Source organism: Lentinus tigrinus (genome assembly GCF_003813185.1).
Source record: "Lentinus tigrinus ALCF2SS1-7 unplaced genomic scaffold L226scaffold_35, whole genome shotgun sequence".
Lineage (NCBI taxonomy): Eukaryota > Fungi > Basidiomycota > Agaricomycetes > Polyporales > Polyporaceae > Lentinus > Lentinus tigrinus.
The window spans coordinates 59,185-83,489 of record NW_027137944.1 but is presented as its reverse complement, the minus strand read 5'-3'; the positions used below and the strand labels follow the sequence as shown (position 1 = coordinate 83,489).

The window sequence follows — 24,305 nt, the reverse complement described above, 5'->3', positions numbered from 1 at the left end:
TGTAGAAGTAGAAGGGAGAATTGAGGAAGAGTATGTAGACGTATCAACAGTGCAGGATGCAGATGCGGGATGCAGTGTCTGATGCGATGCAATGAGAATGCAGATGAGGATGCGGATGGATGCAAAGTGTGTGATGGGAATGCATATGTGCGACGAACCACGTCGCTAACCTTGAACCTTGACCAAACAACCAAACCAAACTAGATCCCCGACGTCCAGCCAGGGTCAAGGACGAGCCTATGCAGTGAGTGCACGGCGCGGGTCCTCTCTGATCGGAGCGTTTCCTCCAATGAAGAATGTCATCCAACCGAACATGGCCATGAGGAACCGCACGAGCCACGCTGAGTCCGCGCCCAAGCCAAGGCCGGGCCGCAGCTGCAGCGCGAACGCGATGTCGAGCGGCTGCCGCGGTGTCCGCTGGCGCGGCCGCTGCACCTGTACAGGCTGCAACTCGGGGGCATCGTCGGCGAAGAGCGCCCCGGGAAGCATCGGGGTGGGCGAGTCCGAGCGGGACGGCGTGGGGCTGGTCAGACCGAGCGGCGGGGCGTCCGCCGCGCGTAATGACCATGACGGTTTGGATGAGAGCGTTGGAGAGGATTGCACCTCGCGCATCTGAGGCACGCGCCGTGCGGGCGAGCGCGTCGGACTGGTGGGGGGCGAACGCATAGGTGTCCGGAGAGGAGTGGCGAAGGGAGTTGGTTGGTCCGAGTACGGTTCCATGTCGGGGAGAGGGAGTAAGTCAGGGTCGGCGTGGTCTTCAACAACAATGCGCGGGACATCGAGCTTCGGCTGGTACTGCGGCGGCAGGTCCGAGTCGAGGAAGAGCAGCGAGTACTCCTGCTCCTGCTCTTGAGCGTCCTGGAACTTCTCGTCGCCAACGTCTTCGTCGTCCGAGTCAATGTCCACGAGTTTCTCGTTGAGCTCCTCGCTGGACTTCTCGTCGAAGATGTTCATCGGCGGCAGCGGAGCATCATAGAGCAAGCGACGCTTCTCCGGTAGTGGCGCATTGCCTCCGTCTTGGTCATCCCGAGACATGTCGAGGCCGACGCGCTTCTCCAGACGGGGAAGCACGTCCCATGCGAGACCGGACTTGATCATGAGGCTGTTGACGTGGTTGTACGCATAGAGACCTGCGCCGATACAGAATACGGCGAACAGGGCGGCGATGCAGGAGACAGCGATAACGATGATCGGCGGAGACGAGTACAGGCCAGCGAAAGTGACGGCAGGGAGCTCCTGGGAAGCCTCGTCGGAAGATGCGGGGTCCTCGGAGACAGCCTCCGTCGCAGCCACGGAACGAGCGTCATCCGAGTCGGGTACGGACAGGACACCGCCGTCGATGTCTGAGAGTGAACCGGTGCTCTTGAGGTTCTTGAGAATCTCGTAGAGCTGCTTCTCGTCTTCGGTGGGAGTTCCATCGAGGGCGAGGGGGATCACGGCCTTGACAGCGTCGAGGTCCTCGAGGCGAGAGAGGAGGGCCGATTGCTCTTCGGAAGTCGTGAGGGAGACATGGATGTCGTCACCGTTTTCACAGGTTAAGCAATCGGGGAATTCTCTGTATGAACGTGTGATCAGAGCTTCGCTCCCAGCAGGGTTCAAGACGATGACACTGCGCTCTACCATGCTGCTGGAGCATGCAGTCCTCTCCACGCGATCGAAGCCGGCGAATGAAACGGAGAACTCACTCTGTGCGAGATGCGAATATGGCCTGAATAGCATTCTGAACCTCAAGAGACCTTCTTACCCTGCATACCAGGCAGATCAGAAATTGAGCGATGAGAGCGGGCGGCGTGGACGTACGTTTGTGGCGCGTCCGAAATGGGACGGGCAGTAACGACCAGCGCGAGCAAGGAGAAGGAGACGAGGATGTTGAGGGTCATCGTGAGCAAGGTCGCAGAGAGCGACTTGCCCGACACGACCAAACGTGTCTGAGTCGAGGACGAGAGAGTCGGCGGTGGTGGCCTCGGAGAGAGCACGAAGGCCTCATGTCCGCCTTTCTCTCGCCTCATCTTCCCCGCCCCGCACTCCCGACTGACGTGGTCCATCAACGTCATAATTATTAGGTTATCCCGGGTTATCGGCCAATATCCCACTTACCTGATAGTCAACCCGTGTCTGTCTGATAAGATAAACTCGACTTGCTTCCTGCCGTCATCCTTTCAGCTCCCGAGTCCCGGGTGGAGGACTACGCCAATTCGCCAGCTCCATCTATGCTGAACCATCCGTAGCTATCTGGGCACAGCTGCGGACTCTTCTCCTCGAACATGCAATCTTTACCAGGCGCTTTCGCACGCCAATCCGCCTGCGGCAGCCGGCAGTTCAGCGTGTCATGTTCCAGGACCGGGCATTACCAAACACTCGGCATACCCAGAAACGCCACCAAGAATCAAATCAAAGTGTGTATATCGCTTTTTCCTTCCAAGAAACTGCGCTCAAGTACGTGCAGGCCAGCTACTACAAGGTAAGCTTCTGCACGTACTTACATGCCCCACGCTCACCGGGCTAAGCCGAATAGCTCAGTAAACAGTTCCATCCGGACGTGAACAAGGACCCAGCTGCAAAGGGCAAGTTCCAGGCGGTTAGCGAGGCATATGCGGTTCTGGGAGATGATCGCCAACGGTACGTCCAGGCCTTTCCGCGGATCCCCCCCATCTCCTCAGTAGTCCCTCTCTTCGTAGACGAGCCTATGATCGCGAACAAACCGTAGAATATACATCAGTGCACCCCCACACGCACCATGAAGCCCAGGCCCAATGGTCGTACGAAGGCCGTCGACGCGGAGCGACCTATGCATGGGAGTACTCCCGACGCCCGAATACGGGACGCTATTCTCCTCCTCCTCCTCCCGGAGCGTCGCGCTTTACACATGCCCAGCAACAGGCGCAAAGCGGTCCGAACCCGTTCTCGAACCCAAATGTGCAGCGTGCGACAGGCCGGAGAGGACCGCTGCCGACCCATAAAGGACCAACGGACTCGGATCATGTCGCGCGAGAGTCGATGCTTGTACGGACCGTTCAGGTCGCTGCGCTGATACTCCTTATTGCGTCTATTGGGCACGGCTTCAGTGCAAGTGCGTCATAGGGCGGAGCATAGACGAGAATTGGACGGCCATCACTTAGATAGATACCATCGACTCAGCACGGTTTGTACTGTAGGTGTGTTCTTTTCCAGAAGACGCATCCATATTCTCTGACTCATGTTGTTGCAGACATTGTAATGCGATGCACTTAGACCGCAGGCACTGCGTGTCTTCCCAGGACTCTGTGGTAGGAGATCGGTGCCCGGAGACATGCGCTGGAAGAGTCACGGTAGGTTGTGCGCTGCGAGTTCCCGTTCTGGGCCCTGAAAGCGTGCAACTCACTGGATTCTGAAGAGCGTAGGGTGACCGCCACAGCGACATTCTTACTTGCGCTCTTGTCATCACGGCTGCTTCAAGATTCAGTAGGTAGCTGCGACTGACGCACCGCAGCGTGACTCCTCGCTGCAGTCTGCGGTCGCGTGCTGCAGCATGTCCAGTATGGATGTTAGTTAAATGGCGGCGCGGTGAGTATGCTCTACTACACGGCCCCTCCTCTCATCCCGCCAACCTCCAGAAACCTCACACAGTAACAACCATCCTATCACATCATGGCCGCAGATGAACCCACATATATCCTATGCGACACCTACGAAGCTGCGTCACAGGCAGTAGTTGAGTTGTCCCAATGTTCTACTCTCATCGTCGACTGCGAAGGACGCGACATCGGGATGCCAGGCGGTGCGCTCAGTATCATCGCTGTCGGAGACCGGTCGGGGTCTCCGCTCTTTTTATTCGACGTCCTTGCTCTGTCCGACAAGTCGCACGCACTCCTCGCTCCGTTCCTCTCTATCCTTCGCCGACCTGACATCACCAAGGTCATGTGGGACGGGCGTGCGGACTCCTTCGAGATTGCGGAGACGTACGGAGTGCAGATGGGAGGCGTGCTGGATCTCCAGCTCGTGGAGGTCGTGCAGCGTGGACGGAGGCTGAGGAAGGACGGGTGGAGGCGGAATCATACCATCGACTACTTCAAGGATACGAAGGACGAATTGACCGCGGATCCCGCTTCGCTGGAAGGCATACACCGTGTATACGGTCTCGAGCGCTGCTTGGGGCTATACAGGCTGATAAAGAAAGGAGAAGGAAAGAACTGTGAGTGCTTCATACCTCCTACTTACTTTTGATGCGCTCTGACGTGTACAACCACAGCCGAGGTGGTGGCACAGCATGGCACCGACGTCTGGTTGCAGCGGCCACTCCCACCAACCCTCCTAGAATACTCCGCACACGACATCCAGCTCATCGCCAAGCTCTTCGCACGCTTCCAGAAGAAGGGTCAGTACCTGAACGACCCGGAGGCCCTGAAGGCGATGTCGGCGCGCTACATGGAGGTGTACTCCTCTCGCGAGCTCACAGCGAAGCATGTGCCGCTGGACTTGTGCAAGTTTGTCCCGCTGGAAGTCTTGGCACCCCCGAAGGACGGCGTGTCAAGGTTCGAGTGCGCACGGTGCGAACGTGTGCTGTCCCTGGCGTCTTTCTCGACTGCGCCCGTGGCGAGTGTCAAGATCGTGGATGCGGACGACGCAGCTCCGTCCGTAGAACGCGAGCCCGAGCCCGAGGCGCAGGACAATACGGTGGCAAAGCAGCGACTGACGTTGTGTCGGCTATGCCATCTCGTTGCTCGAGAGAAGTCGGAGGCGGACCTCGGGGAGTGGGTGGCTATCTCCGATTGAGTGGAGCGTGTCTGTAGGGATGCGCGATCTTGGGGCTGGGCTTGGGAGCGCAGTGTAGACCGGAAGTAGGGGACTGTGTCAGTGATTTCTTGTTTGAATGATACACGCTAAGAACGGACGAACGGACTATACATCCGCCATCGGCACGCCAACTTCCCAGTTAAGTGGGTCTCTATCGTTTTGCTACAGAGCCAGATGCTGAGCGCTGATTCATCCTTGGTGCAGGAGTAAGTCTCGTGGGCGTAAATAGCTCAAACCGATGCAGAACGCACTTGACGGTCACCACAATTGTGGACTTCTCCATGACGCTCATGGAAGGGCAACCCACTCTTAACCGGTAACCTCGTGCACAGATTTGAGAACCCCGCCTTTAATCCCTCCAGCCGCCAGGTTATTTTCAACCAATGACCCACGAGTAGAACCCCTCCTTCATACGTTCCCACGACTGGTACCAGGAGCTTACCACACGTTCTGCACGCTGCATATGACTTGCCGCAGCCCGTATGCGTGCTGCGGTAGGCGCGATGACCACACGGTAGACGACGGTGAGTGCACTCGAGTCCGCACCACATCTTCTCATCCATTCCCCCAGAGAGGTGCTACCATGCCCGGAGTCAAAACTCCACACGTTCTCTGCGACACCTACGAGGCTGCCTCTCAGGCAGTGACGGAGCTGTCCAGCTCCTCTGTCCTTCTCGTCGATTGCGAAGGCCGCAACATCGGCGTGCCAGGTGGCGCGCTCAGCATCATCACCGTCGGGGACTGGACAGCGTCGCGTATCTTCCTGTTTGACGTCCTCGCTCTCCCTGATAAAAGCCATCCGCTGCTCGCGCCTTTGCTTTCTCTTCTGCGCCGAACTGACATCACAAAGATCGTGTGGGACGGGAGAGCGGACTTCTTCGAGATGGTGGAGGCGTATGGGGTCCAGATGGAAGGCGTGCTGGACCTCCAGCTCGTGGAGGTCGCACAGCGTGGACGGAGGAAGAATAAGGGGTGGAGGCAGGGCCACACGGCGGACTATTTCAAGAGGATGAAGGACGAACTCAGGGATGATCCCGATGCGCTGGAAGGGATTCATCGTCTTTACGGCCTCGACCATTGCGCGGGGCTGTACGGGGTTGTCGGCAAAGGTGGAGGGAAGAATCGTGAGTATCCTTCCGCTGCCTTCTTTACATACACGGAGGACTGATATTCCCAAGACGATGTGGTGGCAATGCATGCGCAGGACCGCACCGAGATGTGGATGCGGCGGCCGCTCCCACCCGCCCTCCTCGAATACGCCGCACATGACATCGAGCTTATCGCTAAAGTCTTCGCACGCTTCCAGAAGAAGGGTCAATACCTGGACCACCTGGAGGCCCTAAAGGAGATGTCGGCACGATACATGGAGGTGTATCCCACCCGCGAGCTCAGGGCCAAGCATGCGCAGCTGGACCTGTGCAAGTTCGTCCCGCTGGAGGTCTTGACACCCCCGCAGGACGGCGCACCTCGGTTCGAGTGCGCCCGGTGCGGGCGGGTGCTGTCGCTGCTATGCTTCTCGACTGCGGCTGCGGGTGTCAAGACCGCGGAGTCCGGTGATGCAGCTTCGTCCGCAAAACCTGAGCCTCAGGTTGGGGAACAGGGTGACAGGGTAGTCGAGCAGCGGTTGACGTTGTGCCGGCTGTGCCATCTCATTGCACGGCGGAACTCGGAGGAGGTCCTTGGCGAATGGGTACCTATCTCGGCCTGAGGCCTGAGGCTGAGGCTTGAGGCCTTGAGGCGTTGTACGAAGATCCAAGGAAGCACAGGGTTCGCGGATAAACTGCTATTATGCCGTTCCACAGCAGGGTCATGAGTAGACTGCTCCGGCCACCAAGGTATGGAGATGGAGGAAGTTACATACAAGGAACTCGTGTACTTGCGAGCCACCGCCAGTGGCGGCCGGGCCCACGTAAGTTCGAGTTGCTGGCATACTCACTTATTTACCCGCACAGCCACATTTACTCATACTTACATCACTGAGAGAGGAGTATCGTCCGGCCCTAAAGCAGAGTTCATTAGCGAGCAACTTGCACGCGCGCCGACGATGGTCAGACGGTCCTCCTCGACGTTTGACCTACCAATCGTACGTGTCGTTGTTCTCTCGGCGATGAGACGTGGACTTATTTCTCTGCTATGTCAAGTCCAAGGTCCCTCCCTGGCTTGCTCGACGGCGCAGTATTTGATTCCGATTTAGTCTACCATCCGGGCTTCAGTCTAACCACTGCGGATCGCGCTGGGCGTAGCTATAATCAAGTTCTCGAAGTGACTTACCTTGAACGAACCCGCGCCACTTCCCACCTCTCATCAACACCTTACCCTATGACAACCCTCATTTCTCTTCCGGCGGAGTTACTCGCGCAGATCATGGCCTGCTTATCAGAAGATGGACATACACTGAAAAGCTGCTCGTTAGCATGCAGAAGGCTCCTGCCGGTCAGCCAATACTACCTCTTCTCCTACGTCGACTTCGAGGTCTTGGACCACCTGGAGGCGGAACCGTTCCGGAGTCATATCACTCACCTGAAACTTTCGCCGAAGTCCGAGGTGTTGGCAGCCTATCCAGACGCTCTCATCAAGTCCGCTATCTCTCTACCGAGATTGACAGGGATCTGCGCCCACCAGGTATCATTCCAGTACATGTCGTTTCCCGCGGCGGTCCATACCCAGCTGGTAGCTTTCACGGCCGTCGTAGAGCTCTCACTCTACGAGACAACACATCCCGACCGGGAACATGTTCAGGGGATACTTTGCGCTCTTCCCAACCTGTCACGCCTATCTCTGCGCTCGGTGACGTTGCTCACGGGTCCAAGGTACTCCAAGCGGAATCCGCCGCCACGAGAGACGAGCGGTCCACGACTCACTTACCTCCGTGCCTCCCCAAGTTATTCCATGGACAGTACGACGACGATTGTAGAGTGGCTTCATCGGACGTTGACTGCGGATACGCTACGGGCACTGGTGCTGCCTGCAGACTCGAAGAACTCGGAAGTCGTGTTCAATGGCTTCGGTCCATACGTCGAGTCTCTGACCATAGAGAGGTTGGAGAGCATAACTAGAAGTGAGCGATCCTTGTCACAACTATATAGCACGTCGTGGCGAACATTGACACTTGCTGCTACAGAGTGGGATGTCGCCTTCATTACCCGATACACCGCCCTTCGCACCCTCGACGTTGGATGGGACTTGTGTGGGCCACAGCGATGGTATCAGCTATACAAGATGCTGTACTCCATGGACTCACCCCGTCTCTGCGAGGTGGTCCTCCGCTTCGATGCGACGCAGGATCTAGACTCGGTTATCGAATTGGATGCCTTCCTGGCGTCCCCGATAGACAGCTACTTGACGCGCAGTTTCCCTCGGCTGCACCGTGTCTGCATCATTATCCGGGCAGACGCGAGCACGCTGCCCATTACGAAGAGAGAGCAACTAAGGATCGCAGTTAAAATGTGGATGGAGCGTCTGGACGGTCTCGGAAAACTACAGATCGAGTTCGATTACGTTGGAAAGGTAACTAGTGGATTTTTTAATGACATCTGAAGCTCAAGCGGCCAGACTTCGCCGGACACTGCGAACTGTATCGTATGCTGTGTCAAAACTGGGATGACGTTGTATGGAAAATGACGGGATGCTTCGTGTCCCATCCTGCATGCCTCTGAAGCCGTGCCAGTTACCTCTTCCTAAATTAATCTCGTGTACACAGAAGCGCGGGGCTCGGCATTGGCGACCGGTGTGCTGCGGTAGCTCAGTCGGAACCGTATATCAGGTACGCTCTTTCGAGGCCTTTCGACCATTTGCCCACACTCATGCACACCTATCGTTGACAGAGCTCCGGAGGTCTCTCTACTCTCAAACTCCAGACATACTGGCGGGGCCCTCGACCGTTTAGCCATCCAGATCGCAACATCAATATCCATGGCTCCCCAATACTACTCCCTCTGCTCGACATACGAGTCTATCGCGGTCGCAGTAACGGCCCTCTCTAATGCGTCGATCCTCGTAGTCGACTGTGAAGCTCGCGATATAGCGCGTACCACTGGCGTCCTCAGCATTGTGTCGATCTCGGATGTGGACGCCAGGTCCGTCTTCCTAATCGACGCCCTTGCCCTCCAGGACCCCTCCCATCCGGCATTCAAGCCACTCTTCGACTTGCTCGAGAATCAGGCGGTGATGAAGCTCATGTGGGACGGGCGAGCAGACGCTATTGAACTCCGGGAGACATATGGCGTCGAGCTACGCGGTGTGCTGGACCTGCAACTCGTAGAGGTTGTATCGCGCCCGAGTGTGCGTGGGGAGACGGATGCGGTCAGGAGACAGCGGCTCTCGAGGGGCTACTTTAGGGAAATGCAGATGGACATCTCACGCAATCCCGCCGAGTTCGAGGGCATACATCAAGTGTGTGGGATAGACACTTGTCTCAAGGCGCGTGGTATCAACAACAGAAAAGACGGCGAGCCACAGCGTCCGGAGTGCATCCAATACTACTTGAACTGACCGAGAACTGCCAAAAGCCGTCGTCGTCGCGCTCCACAAGACGGGTTCTAATCCGAACATGTGGCTGCAGCGTCCGCTACCCAGGATGCTCCTCAAGTACGCGGCGCACGACCTGGAGCTCATAGCGCAGTTGTACACCAATTTCCTACGCGCTGGTTGTATCAACCGGCGCAATCTCCCTCTCCTGAAACAGCAGTCTGCTCGCTACCTTCGCACGTACCATACACGCGCAGTGAAGGACCTTTTCGACAAGCGCGGCCTGGGCTTATTCGTGCCCCTGCATGTCCTTGACGCGCCGCCTGCCAACGCTCGGCTCTTCGAGTGCGAGGGATGTAGGCAGGAGCTAGTCCTTCGCTGCTATGTGACGGTCCGCTGGAACCAAGGGAGGGTGCATCAGAGGTTGACCTTCTGCAAGTTATGCGCGGCGTTGGCGAAGAGGAACTCGGAGGCGTCCAAGGGCAATTGGGTTCCCGTCTGATTCCTCATCTCATCTGCTACTAGTGTTATGGCTAGGAACGTGCACGAGATGTATTGTGACGGAATGTATGTACAATCGGAGGATGCAGCTAAGCTCCTCACCCGCTCCAGACAGCCTGTAATCATTGTATTAGCTACGTTTACGATTGACACAAGCAGGAATATGCCTACAGGGCCAGGCTGAGTGTAGTTGGCAGGGATTGGGTACTGCAACCGAGAAGCCAACGTTAGTAACGACGCAGCAATGCAACGACACTACTCACGTTGATGTTGATGAGGATACCGGGCTCCTGCACATGGTTCCTGTGAGCACTGGTCGAAGACATACGGCAGAGGGGGACTCACATTGCCAGTGTAGACGCCAGGGATGGCAACCAAGGGGCCGGGCGTGCCGCTTCCGCCCCCGGTAACATTGATCTGTCCGCACGAGATCTTAAAGCATGTACATCTCAGCACTATCCACGGGTGGCTCGGATAAAGTTCTGAAGCAATACTCACGTAGAACTGTGCGCCGCCGAAGGTCTGCGCGACGTGCAGCGCGATCTGCTCGATACGGACGAGGTACTGGCCGCTGGGCAGGTTCTTCGGGACGGTAAACGTGTATCCGGCCTGGTTCTGCGCGGGCCATGAGATGGTCTTGCCGCCGTCGGTCACCGCGGAGATTTGGTAGACCTTGAACCAGACGTTCCCGGAGCCGTCCCAGCTCGCGACGTCGGTGCCGCTGGGCGCCTTTGCCATGTAGACGTTGACGACGCCCGGGTGGTAGACGGCCTGGTCGGCCCAGATGCCGAGCTGCGAGCCCGCGGCGACGGTGGCGGTCGTTGCGGTCGCTTGCGTCTCAGAGGTGTAGCAGCGGAAGTCGGCGCTCTTCACATCGGTGACCTGTTTGGAGAGTAGGAGCGGTGAATATGGACACGTGTATGACCCCGGCAGTAGGTACGCGTACCGGAGCTTGAGTGTTGTAGTTGTTGGTGCGGCGGATGTTGACCCAGTCAGCGGACTTGGCGCCACCAACGACGAGGTCGGGGAAGGTGTCTAGACCTGCGTTAGTAGCCAATCCGGACGAATCAACTACCAAGAAACGACGCACAGTGGGCGAGCGCCTGGGAGGCGAGGGCAAGGAGGGCGACGACTGGCGCAAGCATCTTGGTGTGTGGAGAGGCGAGACCTGAGGGATGCCTCGACTCGGGACGAGCACTTATAGCTCCGCAACTGTCGCCGAAGTTCGTCCCGTCCGGATATTGCGTGTCAACGGACCGCGTTGTCGTAGACCCTATGTTGCGTCATGAGTCTTGGAATGCATTCGGATCGAGTCCAGGATACGCGTGGGTTGCTGTGCCGGGCTGCAGGACGAGAAGTGAGCCAATTGCGCGTCCACGGAGGCCGCTGCGGCGGCGGATGCGCGGGGTAAATGCCTCGTAGACGGCACCACATGATCTGTAGAATGTGTTGACGACGACGGAGACCATCAGTAAGAGGGTTCAGCGCAACGCCGCGACCATAGAAAAGGCAACCGAGGAACATCCTTCCACCTATCCGAGAGTGCAGAGTACCAGTGACGAATATCGACCTTATCTCTGTTTTCGAGCCTCAGTTTGTTAGCGTGTGATCCTTGGCCTATGGTAAGAGACCTTACTAGTGAGGCACGGATCCGCAAGTCGCAATTCTGTAACTCAAGTTCGCTCAGCTTCAAGAACTTGAAGGCGGCGAGCTTAATCCGAGGCAGAGGCTTGGCATGGAAGCTCACCTGAATGAATGGGATGGCGTATCCGGGAGGCTCATGCTGCTGAGCCGTGTCCTATCACGAGTCTGCAAGATTATCCGGAAAATAGCCAGAATTGTCGCGTCCGGGTGTGGACAACCATACATGAGGTCGAGGCTCGTCGCATACATGCTAGTGCACGCGAACGAACGCGCTTGAGGTGGGCAAGATTAGACAACGACAACGGCGGGGCCAAGGCGGGGAAGACGGACGCCCGTCTTTTAGGCGTTAGGAAGGTGGAGCAAATTCTGGAGAAGGGCGGGGTAGCAGGCGTCCTGTAGAACTTCGGGAATTCGGACAATCCTGCTGTGGGGCATCGTGAAGAATCGCAGCACGCTGAGGAGACCTGCAGATGGTGTCATACCCGTGCTCGGCAGAAGTAGTTCTCAAGGGTCCGACTTACATATACTACTACTGCCAGTAATGTGTTCAGCCTTGGTATCCTGAGAGGCGTTCTTGACTTATCTATGATCAATTAATGTGGCTGTAGTATCGTCCGAATGCGAAATAGACGCGACTCATTCAGTATCAGGATTCAGAGCCTTGCGAGGGCTTGGAAGATGCACGAGCGGGGTACGAGCGGTTGTCACGACGGGGTGTGAGTGCCATACTGCTCAGATATACCTTCACCCAAGTAGCCGCCGAATTCTCAAGACAATAGTTGTGAATCGTCGAATTGATGTCGGGGACAAGGAGCTCGAGGGATTGAAGGGTGCGCCACTCGCGTACTTCCTCCGAAGCGCTCATGAAGTCTAGGCCTGCTTACCGATAAGCGGTCCGTGCGGTCCGGGTTGCCGGTGGTTGCAGTTTCGTATTGGACTCGTCTTCCGTTGGTCTTCCGCACGACGAGGGAGCCTTCACTTCAAAGACTGCAACGACATACAGAGAAGGCATAGATTTACTCAAAAACACGACGGAGACTACAGCGAGTGCAAAGTACAGCAGGAAACACCAAGATCGTCCGCACGCCCCACCCGCCACACCCGCCGCCGTAGAAAGACGAACTGAGAGCAAAACAAACAAAAGCAATACTCACCGACTGTGGCGCACGTTAGTTTCCCCGCCGCGCTGCCCGTTCCACTCCTCCACTCCTCCACCCCACCTCCTCCCTCCTACCACACAACAACGGGCAGCGCAAGCGGGTACTCACCCCGGGGGCCACGAGAAGGCCTGCGCGACACTGCCCCGGGAACCTCGTTCAGCCAGTTGTCCTCCCCTCTGCCAGACGCGTCTTGCGGGCCCGCTCCCGCCCGGTTGGGGCTACGTGGGGCCTGGCGTCGGCGTCCGTGCGCCCTGTTGCGTGTCTTCGCCCGCGTGTTGAATCGCACCGCACCCGGCTACGACTGTCGGGGGGTGAGAAGCGTGGCTGCCGTTGCTGTGTCGATGTCGATGTCTGTGGCCGGTGGCGGGTGTCAGAGCTGAGAGCGTTGAGTGTCGCCGAGTGTTGGATATCGAGTGCCGAGTGCCGAGTGTCGCCAAGGGTCCAGTGTCGAGTACCGAGTGTCGAGTTTCAGCTGTGGCGGCAGGTGGCGGCAGGCACAGAGAACTCTAGAGAGTCGGCGTTGACGTTGAGGGTCGAGGAACAGTCCATATGCCACTGCAACTTGGTGCAGGGCAGCATAGCCAGAGACAAGTCGTGGCTAGATCTCAAGACAAACACACACATTGCACGCTTGCATACCTGCACCCCAGTTGGCTGTGGCGGGCGACGCGGAACGACAAAGGAGAACGAGTGGGAGCACGAGTGAGCAAGGGCGAACTGAAGGAGGGGACGGGGGACGAGGGATGGGTGGATGGATGATGGGACGGGGGTGGGTGGCGTACCTGGACGTGCAGCTCCGAGCTCGAGATCATGGCGGTAGGAGGGAGAGAGGGGTCGGCGGGCCCGAGGGGCATATATACGCGCGCGAGGCAAGGTTCGCACTCCGCCAGCAGGGCAGGGACCGCTTAGGCCGATCAGATAACGGGGGAGAAGGACAAAGCAACGGGATGGCTTGCTTTGTGCCCCTGCCATGGGCGGTTGCGGGTGGCACGCTTCGCCTGTGCTATGTGGGATGAGGCGATGGCTGTGTGTATGCACAGGGAGGCGGTGGAGGCGGGCGCGAGAAGAGGAAGGGGAAGAACAAGAGAGAGGAAGGCAGAGGAAGAGAAGAGGTTGGGAGGGGCGAGGACGCCGCCGCCCGGTGCCCACGCGTCGACGCGCGCTGCCTATGTCTTGCGTTTGGCCGTGTTTGGCGCTGTGGGCGTTGCGTTCTCACCGACCGGCATCTCCGGCAAGCGGGGCCGCGATACGGGTCTAGTCATGCATACGGGATACATAGTGAAGGCTAGGGAGGAGAGAGGAGCATGTGGACCTAGTGGAAGCGACGGGAGAAACGGTGGTCAAGGACGCGTCAGGAGGAGAGAGGGTCACATGACCGCGTCTCGTCTATGGCAGCTGGAGGCGTGTGCTCACACGAGACTGACATGGGGACGGACACGTACCTCGCTCTTATGCGAGGCGCAGAGGGAGTAAGATCGGACAAGAAGCGCGTCATGACATTGATATTGGATTGTACGGGATCACGTATGAGTCGTGGGCCTCAACAGGAGAGGCTGACGAACGTTCCTATGCGTGTACTTTGGATTGAATAGCCGTGGTCCAGGTCATTGTAAACTTGACTGTTCCTTGTTCCTGTACCCGTTTCCGTTGACACTGGGTCCTGAGGTCGCGGTCGGAGTGCTACTGTGGAAGCTGGAGTCTCGGTTGAGCGACCGCTAGAGGTCACGAAGGGGTAGGTTCGCAGCGCGGGACAGTAGACATGCAGCGAGCGGACACGACATGCAGATACGCGAAGAGCAACGTTGACGGCACGGTATGGCCTCGGGCGAAAGAACAAAGACCAGACACGAAGATGGTCGGCGGACATCACGACACGGTGGGGCACGAGTACAGGAGGAGAAGCAAGAGACGAGCAACCGAAATAGCAAGGTTTGGGTTTGCAGTGGGCGAGGCGGTGGTGGTGGTGGTGTGGCTCGGGATCTGAGGACGGCAGATTGGGGCGGTGTCTGTAGTTGTGCAGGAGAGGCTTTAGGCAGGGCGTGATGGATCGCAGACGCAGGGTTGGACGATCGGGAAGGACGGCAGGGGCCTGCGTCGATGCAGATGCAGGGATCCGGGGGCGCAACGTGCGCGGGTCATGTGTCGGCCTTGTGGCGTGCTGGAAGGAGGAGTTGCTGCAGATGGGTAAGGAGTGGCCCTGGTGTGTGGGACTCGGTACGTACGGGCGAGATCCTGAGCCTGCGGACAGTATGCGAGGGTGGGGGAAGGAGCTGGGATGATAAGTGCGATGATGGAATGAAATCGCGATATCAGCGCCCCGTATTTTGCGGGTGCCAATCTGGCACTGTGCGTTATCGAGGGGAGCTTCGTGTGGGCTCGTTGGAAAGGTTGTGCGAAAGTCGGGATGGCAGCTATCTGAGGACCGGGTATGTGGGGGTTGACAGATAGATGAGAAGAGGCGGAGCTGGAGATGCTGTGAGGCCGAGACAGCGAGGAGGGGTGGGAGGAGAGGGACTTATTAAGGTTTGCGGAGAGAGCCGGAGTGGTACCAGGTTCTCGGGGTAAGACCGATGTGGGATCGGGAGCTGTGGAGTGCAGATCGTAGGATGTGAGCTGTGCATATGTGGTTGAGGGCGATCCCGGGAGAGTTGGGCGTGCAGGGTGTTGATGAACGTGGTGGGGGGGAAGGGAAGGGAAGTGTGGACGGGAGGAAGTGAGACCGAGAGGAGAGGAGGGAGTGGGGTAGCGGGTGTTACGTGAGGAAGCGAGGATGAGCGCAGGAGAGAATGGGAGAGCGTAGTGGGCGTCGGAGTGGGAGAGCGAGTCGGAGATCGCTGTGGACAATTTACTCGGTTGTTCCGCTATGGGGGCGAGGGAATGGGGGTCGGGCGTGAGCAAGAGCGGAACGGAAGAGGTGCTATTGATAGTAGGGAGTGGCTAAGGAAGGGCGGAAGAAGGCGAGGAGGTGGCCATGGGGCCAGTCGGAGCGCCGAGAGAAGGGCCGAGAGAGGAGGTGTGAGAAGAGGACAGGTGAGGGAGATGCGTGTAGGGAGTACAGCCGATTGTACGCAGCGGGGCGTGGTGTTGTGCAGGCAGTTGGAAGAAAGAGAGTCGCGGGAGGACCTGGAGACGCCGCCGAGAGCGCCGGACGCACGCAGACTCCCGCGAAGGTGCATTGCCGGGAAGCGCCGGGCCAAGTCGCCGATCAAAGCTGGACTCGCCGTGCCAAAAGAGGAAGGAGGGTCTGCCACTCCGACGCCGCATCCTTAAGTCTTGCTCCCTCCGCCAACCATGCCTCCTCCCACTCCTCCCCATGCTCACCAGCCTCCCCCCAGACGTCCTCGACCACGTCGCCTTCCACCTCGCAACTGCCCACAACCTCGGCCCTCCCGCTGCCCTCGTCCCCCTCCTCTCCGCCCATTCCCACCTCTACAGCCTCCTCTCGATAACACGTAATGCTCACCTCTACGCCCGCATATTCCGTGCAAAGTTCGACTACCACGCTGCACAGCGTCGTTTCTCCCAGCACGCCTCCTACTCCCTCGCCCTCGCCCGCCAGCTCGTCCGCAACTGCCAATCCCTCCAGCGCATCCGCCGCGGCCACCTCTGCGTCGACGACCTCTACCGCGCCTTTGCCCTCTGTCTCGAGAATGACGGCATGAATGCTGCACAACTCGCCTGGGCAGGCCTCCCTGACCTTATCGAGCGCTACGTCCTCAACCGTCTCTGGCACGGACGCGACCGCTCCCACAACTGGCCCCCCGAGTCCCGCGAGAACGCCTTTGCCCTCTGGCTCTACTGGTACTCCCTCACCCCAGGTCCGTCTTTTCTCCTGTTATCTCTCCTCTCGCTAACCCACCTCAAGACCGTCTTGCCGCCCACTCCCCCGCTGAACGCAACCAACTCCAGTCCCTCATCCGCCCCTACGCCGTCTACAACTTCCGTTACCCTCCCTTCCTCGCTCCAGACATACATTGGTCCTTCCCCCTCCGTCTCTCCCCAGACGTCCTCCGCGACCACTCCGTCCTCACCCCCCACGGCTTCTACCCTCAGTATCGCGAGCCCAAGTACATCAAACACTCCTTCATACACTACGACCACGACCTCATCCTCGCAGAGCCTCCCATTGGCCTCGTTGCGAAGCTCCTCTATGTCGCCCTCCTCGAGCATCAGCCCCAAGAGTACCCTTCCCCCGACATCCTCCCCATTGACCGCGCAGAAGCAGACCAGATCGGCGCCCGTGGTCCCACCCTCGCCGACTACCTCGCCTTTGGCGACCTTCGCGCTGCACGCCCTCCAACTCATGCTCGTAGCTCACGTCACGATAGCGACTGGAATCGATGGCGCGCCTGCTACAATCCCTGGTCAGACAACATCCCCCAAGTCCCTGCTTACGCCCCCGGCTCCCTCACGGGTCTCTGGGCAGGCCGCTTCCTGGTCCGTCTCCTCTCTTTCGTGTATACTCACAAGCTCACCCCGTGTCCGATAGGACCCAGACGTGGACGACTACTTCCGCGCAGTCACCGCCGGCTCCTTTGGCCCTGACCTCGAGCAGCCCAACATCACCAGCGCCTCCGCCCCGCTCTACATGCGTCTGCGCGAGCACCACTGTGTCAGCCCCGCCGCCCCGATGCCCGCCGAGGAAGATGTGATGAACGCATTTTTCGCGAGAGACTTTCCCCACCCGGAGCTCTGGACGGTGAGTGAGCAGGGCCGCCGGCTCGGTGTGCGCAGAAAGGGACGCGGCGAGGAGTGGGTGTATGAGACGTTCGTGTCGGGGAGGGCGGGCGCGCATGATGACGAGACGTGTGCGCTGTGCGCGGAGAGGAGGAGCAGGGAGGAGGCGCGTGCGGCGGAGAGGAGGAGGACGGGTGCCGATGTGGACATGCGCGAGGGGTGTCGGTGCGAGGGCGACAGCGGGTGCGAGTGCGGGGACTGCGATGCGGACGAGGACATGGAGGAAGACGAAGAGGACGACGCACGCATACAGCGCATCCGCCGCGCTGTACAGGACGCTCTCGGGCGCGACACGGACCTCGAGGAGTTCCTCGAGCGCGTTGCCCGCGAGGTCGACTCCGAGCACTCTGCGGATTTCGACTCGGACGCTGAAGCAGACGCCGACACAGAAGCGGACGACGCCAGCGTGTACTCGTGTTCTGCCGCGCCGAGCGACTCGGACGGGAGCACGGCGGGCGATATCGAAGATTCCGACATGGCGGGCGGGGCGGACAGGAACGTAGAGCGGAGGTGCGATGGCGTGGTGGATGTGATCGTTACGGGCGAGGTAAGCATGCTCCTCGATATCCATATCTACCTGGTACATACTGATGAGCACTCCCCTCACCGCGCCGCAGACACCGCGCACGCCCGCCCTCGCGTGGCGCGACTTCCGCATCTACGGCCGCGTCCGCCCCTGGGACGGCCTCGTCGTCCTCGTGCGCGCCCCCGCGGACCCGCGCGAGCGCGACACGTACGTCTTCCGCGGGTACGTCGTCGGCGGCGAGGCAATCGTCGGCGCGTGGAGGCACGTCACGGACAGCGTGCACTCGGTCCCGGTCGAGGGCGCGTTTGTCGTCGGACGGTTGGACGAGGAGGCCGAGGCCCAGCGGACGTGAGCATCCGTCCGTTTGGTGCAGGCCCGAGCTGGTTGGCGATGGCACGTTCGTGGCGTGCGCAGGGGACATGGGCATGGGTACCCGCTGCTCTCGTCGTGAGAGAGGGGAGATCCGCATGACGTCGCGAAGCTCTGCGGTCGGTCGGCTCGTTGTGCGCTGCGCACCCCGGTGGGCCGTGGCCCGTGGGTTGTGGCTCGGTTTCGTAAGGTTCGTGGCTTCGTTGCATTGCTCTCGACGTGACCCCGGTCAGGCTCTGTTGAGTTTCATATGCGGTCTTGCGTAACTTACGGCGTCCTGTCGCCTGCGTTTTGGGTCCCTTGGATGCTCTCTCTCCCTCTCGCGCGGTCGTCGTGTGAGGTTGACGTTGACGTTTCTTGGTCATCGTGGCCCTGCTCTCCCGCTCCGACTCCCTGTGTTCTTTCGAACAGTCTGCGGCGTGTGCTCGCTCTAGCGTATGATATATTGCCAGGTGCTGGGTTGGCTGCTGTACATACAGTACCGACTGCGTATGTTACTCACTCACCCTCGCTATGTACTCCAGGACTCGCCTGCCGGCTACATGTGTCATCCAGGCAGGCGTACGTGCAGGGAATCGGGATCCGCAGTGGAGCGAGACCCGGACAGCTCGCAGCATGCCTGCACGCTGCACGGGTACGCGTAGATCTCCGGGTTGGGACTCGGGGACTGGGGGCTCGGATTGAATACGGGACTGGGATGGATGGATCATTGGATGGATGGATGGGTGGATGGATGTACGTACGTACGGGACGGATATAGAGAGCTCGTAGACGAGTTGGGACGGCGCGACGGAGCGCCGTGTGCTCCCAAGCTTCAGAGCTTCGAGCCTTCGAGCCTCGAGGGCTGGCAGGTGGCTTCGTGGTGTTGTTGGTAGCTTGAGCCTTGTACTGTGTTTGACGGGTCTTCGCTCTTATACATACAGCACATACATACAGACGTCCTTGCGCAGATGAGTAACGAGCTCGAGTTCGTCGGTCGAACGAACGCATGGCTAGTCTTCTGGCTGTCTTGGAGCTCTGCATTCATCATTCAGTGCGTCGAAGGAGAGGGTTTAGCGGATTGTATTGCGTACGTACTGCTACGTGGGCTTTAAGTTGGGCGAGGAGCTCTAACGGCTGTGATAGTGCTCCCGGGCGTGTTGGACAGTCCGAGTGCTATGTAGTCGATTCAATGGGCAGTGGATTAGAGTAGTTTAGAGTAGTCGATACTATGCTAGCGGTATGATGAAGGGGCCGGACGTACGGCGGATATACATATTACTCCTCTCCTCTCCTGGCACGACCGACGATGATACAAGCAGAGAAGAGTCGCCTACATACAATCAATCTGCTGTAGCGTACGGGTACACTGTAAAGGCATGCATCGTCGTGTCATGTGCAGTACAGTAGAAGTACGTACGTACACGCAGGCCGATGGCGACAGCGACAGCCGCAGATCGCGCATCCGCACGGTCAACAATAAGCTTAGGTTCGTTCGAGTTCGTCACAGTCCGTTAGCTCGTTCCATCGTTCCCTCCCCCTTCCCCCCATTGACACGCTCCACCGCGTGTCGCCGAGCCCGTCGTATCGCCTATCGTCGTCGTACTCGTCGTCGTCACTCCGATCGTGTCGTCGTGCAGGATCGCCGTATCGCCGTGTCGTCATCCCCAGAGTCAGAGTCCCAGAGTCCCGTGTATGGGGTGCTGCCGGGGCAGTCGTCGCCCGCTGTCCGTCGTCTTACCGTCCGCCGTCTGCCGTCCGTCCGTCATCCGTGTGCATTACATGTTCAAACGTTCATCTCCGCAGCCAAGGTTCCAAGAGTCGATCGAGCTCGGGCTGGCGGCCGCGCCTCGAGGCTCCGGGTGGGAAGAGCGTCCGTCGCCCGTGTTAGACCTGTGCGAGCGTGTGCGAACTGGGGCTGGCGCTGGGGCGCTGGCTTTGGCTTTGGCTCTGGCTCTGGCTGTGACTTCGTGGACGGTGTGCTTGTTCTGTGCGTGGATGCGAACTTGGACTACTTGAGTTGGCATTGGCACCTGCACTTGGATGTGAATGCTGCTGGCGGCGCACGAAGAGGGTGCGCGCGATGGCCATGAAGACGACGCCGGCCATGATGCAGACCTGTGGGGAGAAGACCGATCAGAAGGGGAGCTCTGTTTGAGAGGTGCGAGATGCGAGACGCGAGATGCGAAATGTCAATGCAAGGAGGGAGGGAAGTGAAGAGAAGAAGGACGCCGGCTTGCCGAGGGCACCGCGCATGGGAGTGCCCGAGGCATGAGATCGAGACGCGGGAGGCGAGATGCGAGATTTGAGATGCGAACGGTGCGATGCGAGGGGCAACCTAGTGCAAGGCACGAGGCACGGAGCGCGAGACCCGAGCAGCGTGCGCCGTACGGGACGCCGCAGCGTCCTACGCGGGAGTAGTGGGGGTACGGAGGCGAACTGCCGTAGGGCACGAAAGCGGATGGGGAAGCGAACGGAGAGGCACTCGAGAGGACGTACTTACCCCGGCAAAGACGAGAGCTTTCCACCACACGAGCGGGCCTCCTGCGCTACCGCCGGTACCCAGGAGCGCGCCGAAGATAGGCGTCCCGACGAGCATGGAGATGCCGACGAGGGAGAACGCGAGGCCCATCCGCAGTCTGGGTGCATGGCGGTGACGCAGTTCGCGAGTTCGCAAGTTCGCAGTTCCCCGTCGTGTGGGTACATACCCAGCGGCAGAGAAGCGATGCATGCGCAGGGCGGAGCAGATGTCGCGCGAGGCATGGAATGGGGTGGTTGTGGCCGAGCCCGGGCGAGGGACGCGGAGATGAATGACAGACAAGTCCTGTAAGATTATGGTTCAATCGAAGGAGGCAGGTGTGAACGCACCCGAGCTCGCTCAGGTCTGGGGACAAAAGGCCGAGCATGGGCGGGATGAGCGAGACGTCTGCAATTAGCGACGCATTCCGCACAGAGACGATGCCGAGCGCGGGTGGGCGAGGAAGGCGATCGTGCCGGCGGCGAAAGTCCCGCAGGAGGGTCGAGAAGGAGAGTAGGGGGATCGGGTCGAGAACGCCCGGCAAATAGACATCCGGTGATTATAATTTATGGCGTGGCGCATGGAACCGCGGCCGTGGGTGCGCGAGCGTAGTGTGATGTGGCGTGGGCGGGGGGTAATGAAATACATAGGCAGAGAGCAGTTAGTCCATGCATGGAACACACACACATTCAATGGCGCTGCACTTACATGCCCCTGAGGAAAATCCGAAAAGCACCGCCACGACGATGACGCCTGGGGTGGTTGTCGCGCCAAAGAGCGAGAAGATGAGCGCGGCGGAGGCCGCCATGGCAGGCAGCAGCATGTTGTACACGCCGAGCTTGTCTGCGAGCGCGACGGGAATCGTGCGTCCGAGAGTGCTGCCGGCATTGAGGATGGCGAGCTGTGACGCAGAGTGAGCATTATCAGAAGGCTGTCAAAGGCATGTGTGCGCACGATGTACGTCGTCACCGTTGCGTTGACACTGTGATCCGCAGCGAAAAGCTGCAGGTAAAAGACTAGTTCTCGTTAGCTCTAGTTCCCACCGGCAGCGTCTGCAGCAGTCGTGCTCACATGGAACGAAGAGCCCCAGGTTCGTGCAGAAGGCACTGCGCGGATCTGGTCAGGATCTAGAGTGACACTGCGGGATGTAAGCACCTACCCGAGGGCAGACCATGTGTACGCGCCGTCGCTGACAATATGCCGGATCACCTTGACGTTGAAGGTGTCGCGGAGAGTCCGGCCTTTTGGAGGTAGGCGGGTGCGCATGATGCAGTTGGCGATGGCCAACAAGGCAGCAATGACCGCGCCGCTGGTGCGCACGCCGTTCGCGAAGCCAAAGGTGGACATGGCGAAGAGATGGTTGAGCATGATGGGGAAGACGATGCCTCCGCACGACGCGCCGGAGACGGCGATGCCTGTGGCGAGGGCGCGCCGTTTACGGAAGTGGTGGGAGACGATGCTGAGAGAAGGGATGAAGAGCATGCCGACGCCGAGACCGACTCCCAAGCCCTGCGCGAGGAATACCTGCGGGGTCCGCGGAGATCATAAAGCCTGTGTGAGTGTGGATGCACGGGCGCAGATGGGCGGGGGTACGCACTTGATAGTAGTGGTCCTGTTGCGTCAGGGACAGCATGAATATTGAAAACACAAGCAGGATGGACCCGGCGATCTGAACGTGATGGCTGGCGCGGACGCAGGTCAATTCGCCGAGACTCCGATGAAGACAGGGGCGGAGAGGGCTTACAAATAGCCGGCGTCGAAGGTATGTCCGACGAGCACGCCCGGAGCGTACATGAGGAAGAGCTGGACGCTTCCTATCCAGCTGTGGCAGATGGCAGATGGAGGATATCAGATGCCATTGGGACTGCGGGAATGACTTAATGGAGATTGGGCCTGACCTTATGTCGGACGGAGACTCGTGGGAGAGGAACTGGCGGGTGTAGAAGTCTGTGCGGACAGGGTGAGACGGTGAGAACGCGACGAGGGAGTGCCGTACCTTGGTAGACACCGAACGCGTTGAGATAGCTGCGGGGACGGGTCGAGAGCTGATTGCGGAGAGAGGCGGGGAGGACTTACCCAAAGGTACAGAACTGGACCATCCAGCTGATCATGACGCGGGACGAGATTAAAAACAAGGTTCGGGTGTCAGAGGTCGGGTGAACGACTTACGCCCCGGCGATTGTGAGCCACGCGGGGCGACCACCGTCTGGCGGGGTCGCGGTGGCCGCCCTGAAGTCCTCCGCGGCCTTTTCTGGGAGGTCGTTGCGACTGTGGCTGGAGATGGTCGTGCTCGTGTGGAAGGAGGTGGTGGCGGAGTGGAAAGCAGGCATGATGGACGTCGGCAGACTTAGGAGCAGCAGAGACGGGAAGCAGGGGCTGGAGCAGGCGGCATGCGAGCGGAGGAGAAGACAGGGCAGGGAGCGAAGCCACGGTGGTCGGGAGAGTATAAGTATGAGTATCAGGCGTGGGCGTGCGGCCAGCATTCGTTCTCGTCTGCAAGTTCCCTTTCCCTGTCAGATCTTCTCGTATCCCCCCTTCCTCTTTCGGTACCCGCAGCTTTTACGTTTCCCCAAGGCAGCCCTGCCCCGGCGCCGCGGTACCCTCCCAGCCGTCCTCCGTCCTGCATGAAACATACCTTGTCTTTTGATGCCCGGCGGTCGTGGCAGTATCGTGTGGGTCCCTAGCATGCCGGGATCCTGCTGCAGCACCCCCCGCCTGCGGCCACTCCGCGGCCAGAAGGTCTGCGTTGGACGTCTCGCTCTTCCTGCCCCGTGTTACGTTCAAGAACCGCAGATGCTTGTTTCGAGTGCCAACAGCCCGCCCGCGCCGGCAACCACCCGTCGCGATCTTCTGCCCAATCCAGGTATTCTCGGTACTCTATCTCGTAACGTCAGCGGACACCATGCGACGCCTACCTCCGCTTGCCGCACATCTCGTCCCAACACTCGCTCGGCCTGCCCGGCTCATCCTGTACGACATCGCAACGTCTTCATCGTGATCGAGCGCGTCGCACTGCTGCAAAGCTTGTTATGTTATACCGATGCGCTCGCTCTCAGGCTGCACCTTGGTGTCATCGCTCATGTACCGAACATTGAAACGAACGTACGGAAGTCGTGCCACTTAGGCATCCGATGCACCTGGGCAGGCTGTCCGAGCGCGCCCTGCGTGTGGTCCAGACGCGGTGGACTATGATGGCCGAACGACAGAGGGCACTCGCGGAGCGAATGTGCGGTGTTTACCCACTAGGTTTGCCCACAACGCCGTCCTTGCGGTGCGCATCCGGCGAGCAACCTTCCATACTCGCATCCCGGCCCATCCTTGGTCAATCCAGCAGACACCCGTGAGGGATGCGCATCTGATCGTACGAGCGTGCGCGTGTCTCTACGGCAGCTAGAACCTCGCTTTCACCTCATCCGTCATCTCTTCCAGCTCTTCTCTGTTCCTAATGCAGGGAAAGCGCGATGAGAAGCACGAGTTCGCCGGTAGGTCAGCAAGAGGCATGCAGAGGTCTGAGATCTGATGTCCCCGGAGGAAACAGGGTTGTCTTGGAAGCCGCGAGCTGCTTCCAACGGGGAATTACTCTCCCATAATTAAAATGGGGCCACTCACCTCATGGCCATGAGAAACACCG

At 59.2% G+C, this 24,305-nt stretch overlaps 12 protein-coding genes across 12 annotated transcripts; 8 read left to right on the top strand and 4 right to left on the bottom strand.

Moving 5' to 3' along the window:
* Positions 1 to 237: 237 nt before the first annotated feature.
* Positions 238 to 1,880, bottom strand: L226DRAFT_574538 (uncharacterized protein; the record flags this gene model as incomplete). The annotated part of the gene is made up of 3 exons (XM_067685061.1): positions 238 to 1,555; positions 1,686 to 1,745; positions 1,801 to 1,880. The coding sequence occupies 3 exons, from the start codon at positions 1,878 to 1,880 to the stop codon at positions 238 to 240; spliced, it is 1,458 nt and encodes a 485-aa protein (XP_067531223.1).
* Positions 1,881 to 2,146: 266 nt separating this feature from the next.
* Positions 2,147 to 3,081, top strand: L226DRAFT_554743 (DnaJ-domain-containing protein; the record flags this gene model as incomplete). Its single annotated transcript, XM_067683019.1, has 4 exons — positions 2,147 to 2,396; positions 2,447 to 2,461; positions 2,516 to 2,619; positions 2,661 to 3,081. Exons 1-4 carry the CDS (start codon positions 2,265 to 2,267, stop codon positions 3,079 to 3,081), a joined length of 672 nt encoding a protein of 223 aa, XP_067531222.1. The 5' UTR covers positions 2,147 to 2,264.
* A 546-nt stretch (positions 3,082 to 3,627) lies between these two features.
* Positions 3,628 to 4,752, top strand: L226DRAFT_574537 (uncharacterized protein; the record flags this gene model as incomplete). The annotated part of the gene is made up of 2 exons (XM_067685060.1): positions 3,628 to 4,171; positions 4,229 to 4,752. The coding sequence occupies 2 exons, from the start codon at positions 3,628 to 3,630 to the stop codon at positions 4,750 to 4,752; spliced, it is 1,068 nt and encodes a 355-aa protein (XP_067531221.1).
* Positions 4,753 to 5,356: 604 nt separating this feature from the next.
* L226DRAFT_469863 (uncharacterized protein) lies at positions 5,357 to 6,481 on the top strand (the record flags this gene model as incomplete). Its single annotated transcript, XM_067676257.1, has 2 exons — positions 5,357 to 5,897; positions 5,952 to 6,481. 2 exons carry the CDS (start codon positions 5,357 to 5,359, stop codon positions 6,479 to 6,481), a joined length of 1,071 nt encoding a protein of 356 aa, XP_067531220.1.
* Positions 6,482 to 7,092: 611 nt separating this feature from the next.
* L226DRAFT_469797 (uncharacterized protein) lies at positions 7,093 to 8,310 on the top strand (the record flags this gene model as incomplete). Its single annotated transcript, XM_067676250.1, has 2 exons — positions 7,093 to 7,831; positions 7,895 to 8,310. 2 exons carry the CDS (start codon positions 7,093 to 7,095, stop codon positions 8,308 to 8,310), a joined length of 1,155 nt encoding a protein of 384 aa, XP_067531219.1.
* A 265-nt stretch (positions 8,311 to 8,575) lies between these two features.
* L226DRAFT_222551 (uncharacterized protein) lies at positions 8,576 to 9,551 on the top strand. The gene has a single exon (XM_067673007.1). The coding sequence runs from the start codon at positions 8,686 to 8,688 to the stop codon at positions 9,262 to 9,264; it is 579 nt and encodes a 192-aa protein (XP_067531218.1). The 5' UTR covers positions 8,576 to 8,685; the 3' UTR covers positions 9,265 to 9,551.
* L226DRAFT_222630 (glycoside hydrolase family 61 protein A) lies at positions 9,552 to 11,124 on the bottom strand. The gene is made up of 7 exons (XM_067673010.1): positions 10,832 to 11,124; positions 10,688 to 10,776; positions 10,240 to 10,623; positions 10,087 to 10,173; positions 10,005 to 10,031; positions 9,913 to 9,948; positions 9,552 to 9,857 (listed from the first exon to the last, which is right to left on the bottom strand). The coding sequence occupies exons 1-7, from the start codon at positions 10,884 to 10,886 to the stop codon at positions 9,840 to 9,842; spliced, it is 696 nt and encodes a 231-aa protein (XP_067531217.1). The 5' UTR covers positions 10,887 to 11,124; the 3' UTR covers positions 9,552 to 9,839.
* Positions 11,125 to 12,918: 1,794 nt separating this feature from the next.
* On the bottom strand, positions 12,919 to 13,801 carry L226DRAFT_222595 (uncharacterized protein). Its single transcript, XM_067673008.1, has one exon. The coding sequence runs from the start codon at positions 13,515 to 13,517 to the stop codon at positions 13,014 to 13,016; it is 504 nt and encodes a 167-aa protein (XP_067531216.1). The 5' UTR covers positions 13,518 to 13,801; the 3' UTR covers positions 12,919 to 13,013.
* A 726-nt stretch (positions 13,802 to 14,527) lies between these two features.
* On the top strand, positions 14,528 to 15,208 carry L226DRAFT_222712 (uncharacterized protein). Its single transcript, XM_067673011.1, has one exon. It carries the CDS (start codon positions 14,643 to 14,645, stop codon positions 14,991 to 14,993), a length of 351 nt encoding a protein of 116 aa, XP_067531215.1. The 5' UTR covers positions 14,528 to 14,642; the 3' UTR covers positions 14,994 to 15,208.
* Positions 15,209 to 15,858: 650 nt separating this feature from the next.
* L226DRAFT_574533 (uncharacterized protein) lies at positions 15,859 to 18,160 on the top strand (the record flags this gene model as incomplete). Its single annotated transcript, XM_067685059.1, has 4 exons — positions 15,859 to 16,363; positions 16,411 to 16,982; positions 17,035 to 17,829; positions 17,900 to 18,160. 4 exons carry the CDS (start codon positions 15,859 to 15,861, stop codon positions 18,158 to 18,160), a joined length of 2,133 nt encoding a protein of 710 aa, XP_067531214.1.
* A 1,163-nt stretch (positions 18,161 to 19,323) lies between these two features.
* Positions 19,324 to 20,641, top strand: L226DRAFT_222447 (uncharacterized protein). Its single transcript, XM_067673006.1, has one exon. It carries the CDS (start codon positions 19,536 to 19,538, stop codon positions 20,247 to 20,249), a length of 714 nt encoding a protein of 237 aa, XP_067531213.1. The 5' UTR covers positions 19,324 to 19,535; the 3' UTR covers positions 20,250 to 20,641.
* Positions 20,564 to 23,004, bottom strand: L226DRAFT_469894 (MFS general substrate transporter; the record flags this gene model as incomplete). The annotated part of the gene is made up of 12 exons (XM_067676260.1): positions 20,564 to 20,795; positions 21,025 to 21,082; positions 21,383 to 21,575; positions 21,629 to 21,690; positions 21,746 to 21,780; positions 21,834 to 22,198; positions 22,272 to 22,356; positions 22,419 to 22,496; positions 22,573 to 22,621; positions 22,671 to 22,699; positions 22,751 to 22,777; positions 22,844 to 23,004. The coding sequence occupies 12 exons, from the start codon at positions 23,002 to 23,004 to the stop codon at positions 20,564 to 20,566; spliced, it is 1,374 nt and encodes a 457-aa protein (XP_067531212.1).
* Positions 23,005 to 24,305: the final 1,301 nt, after the last annotated feature.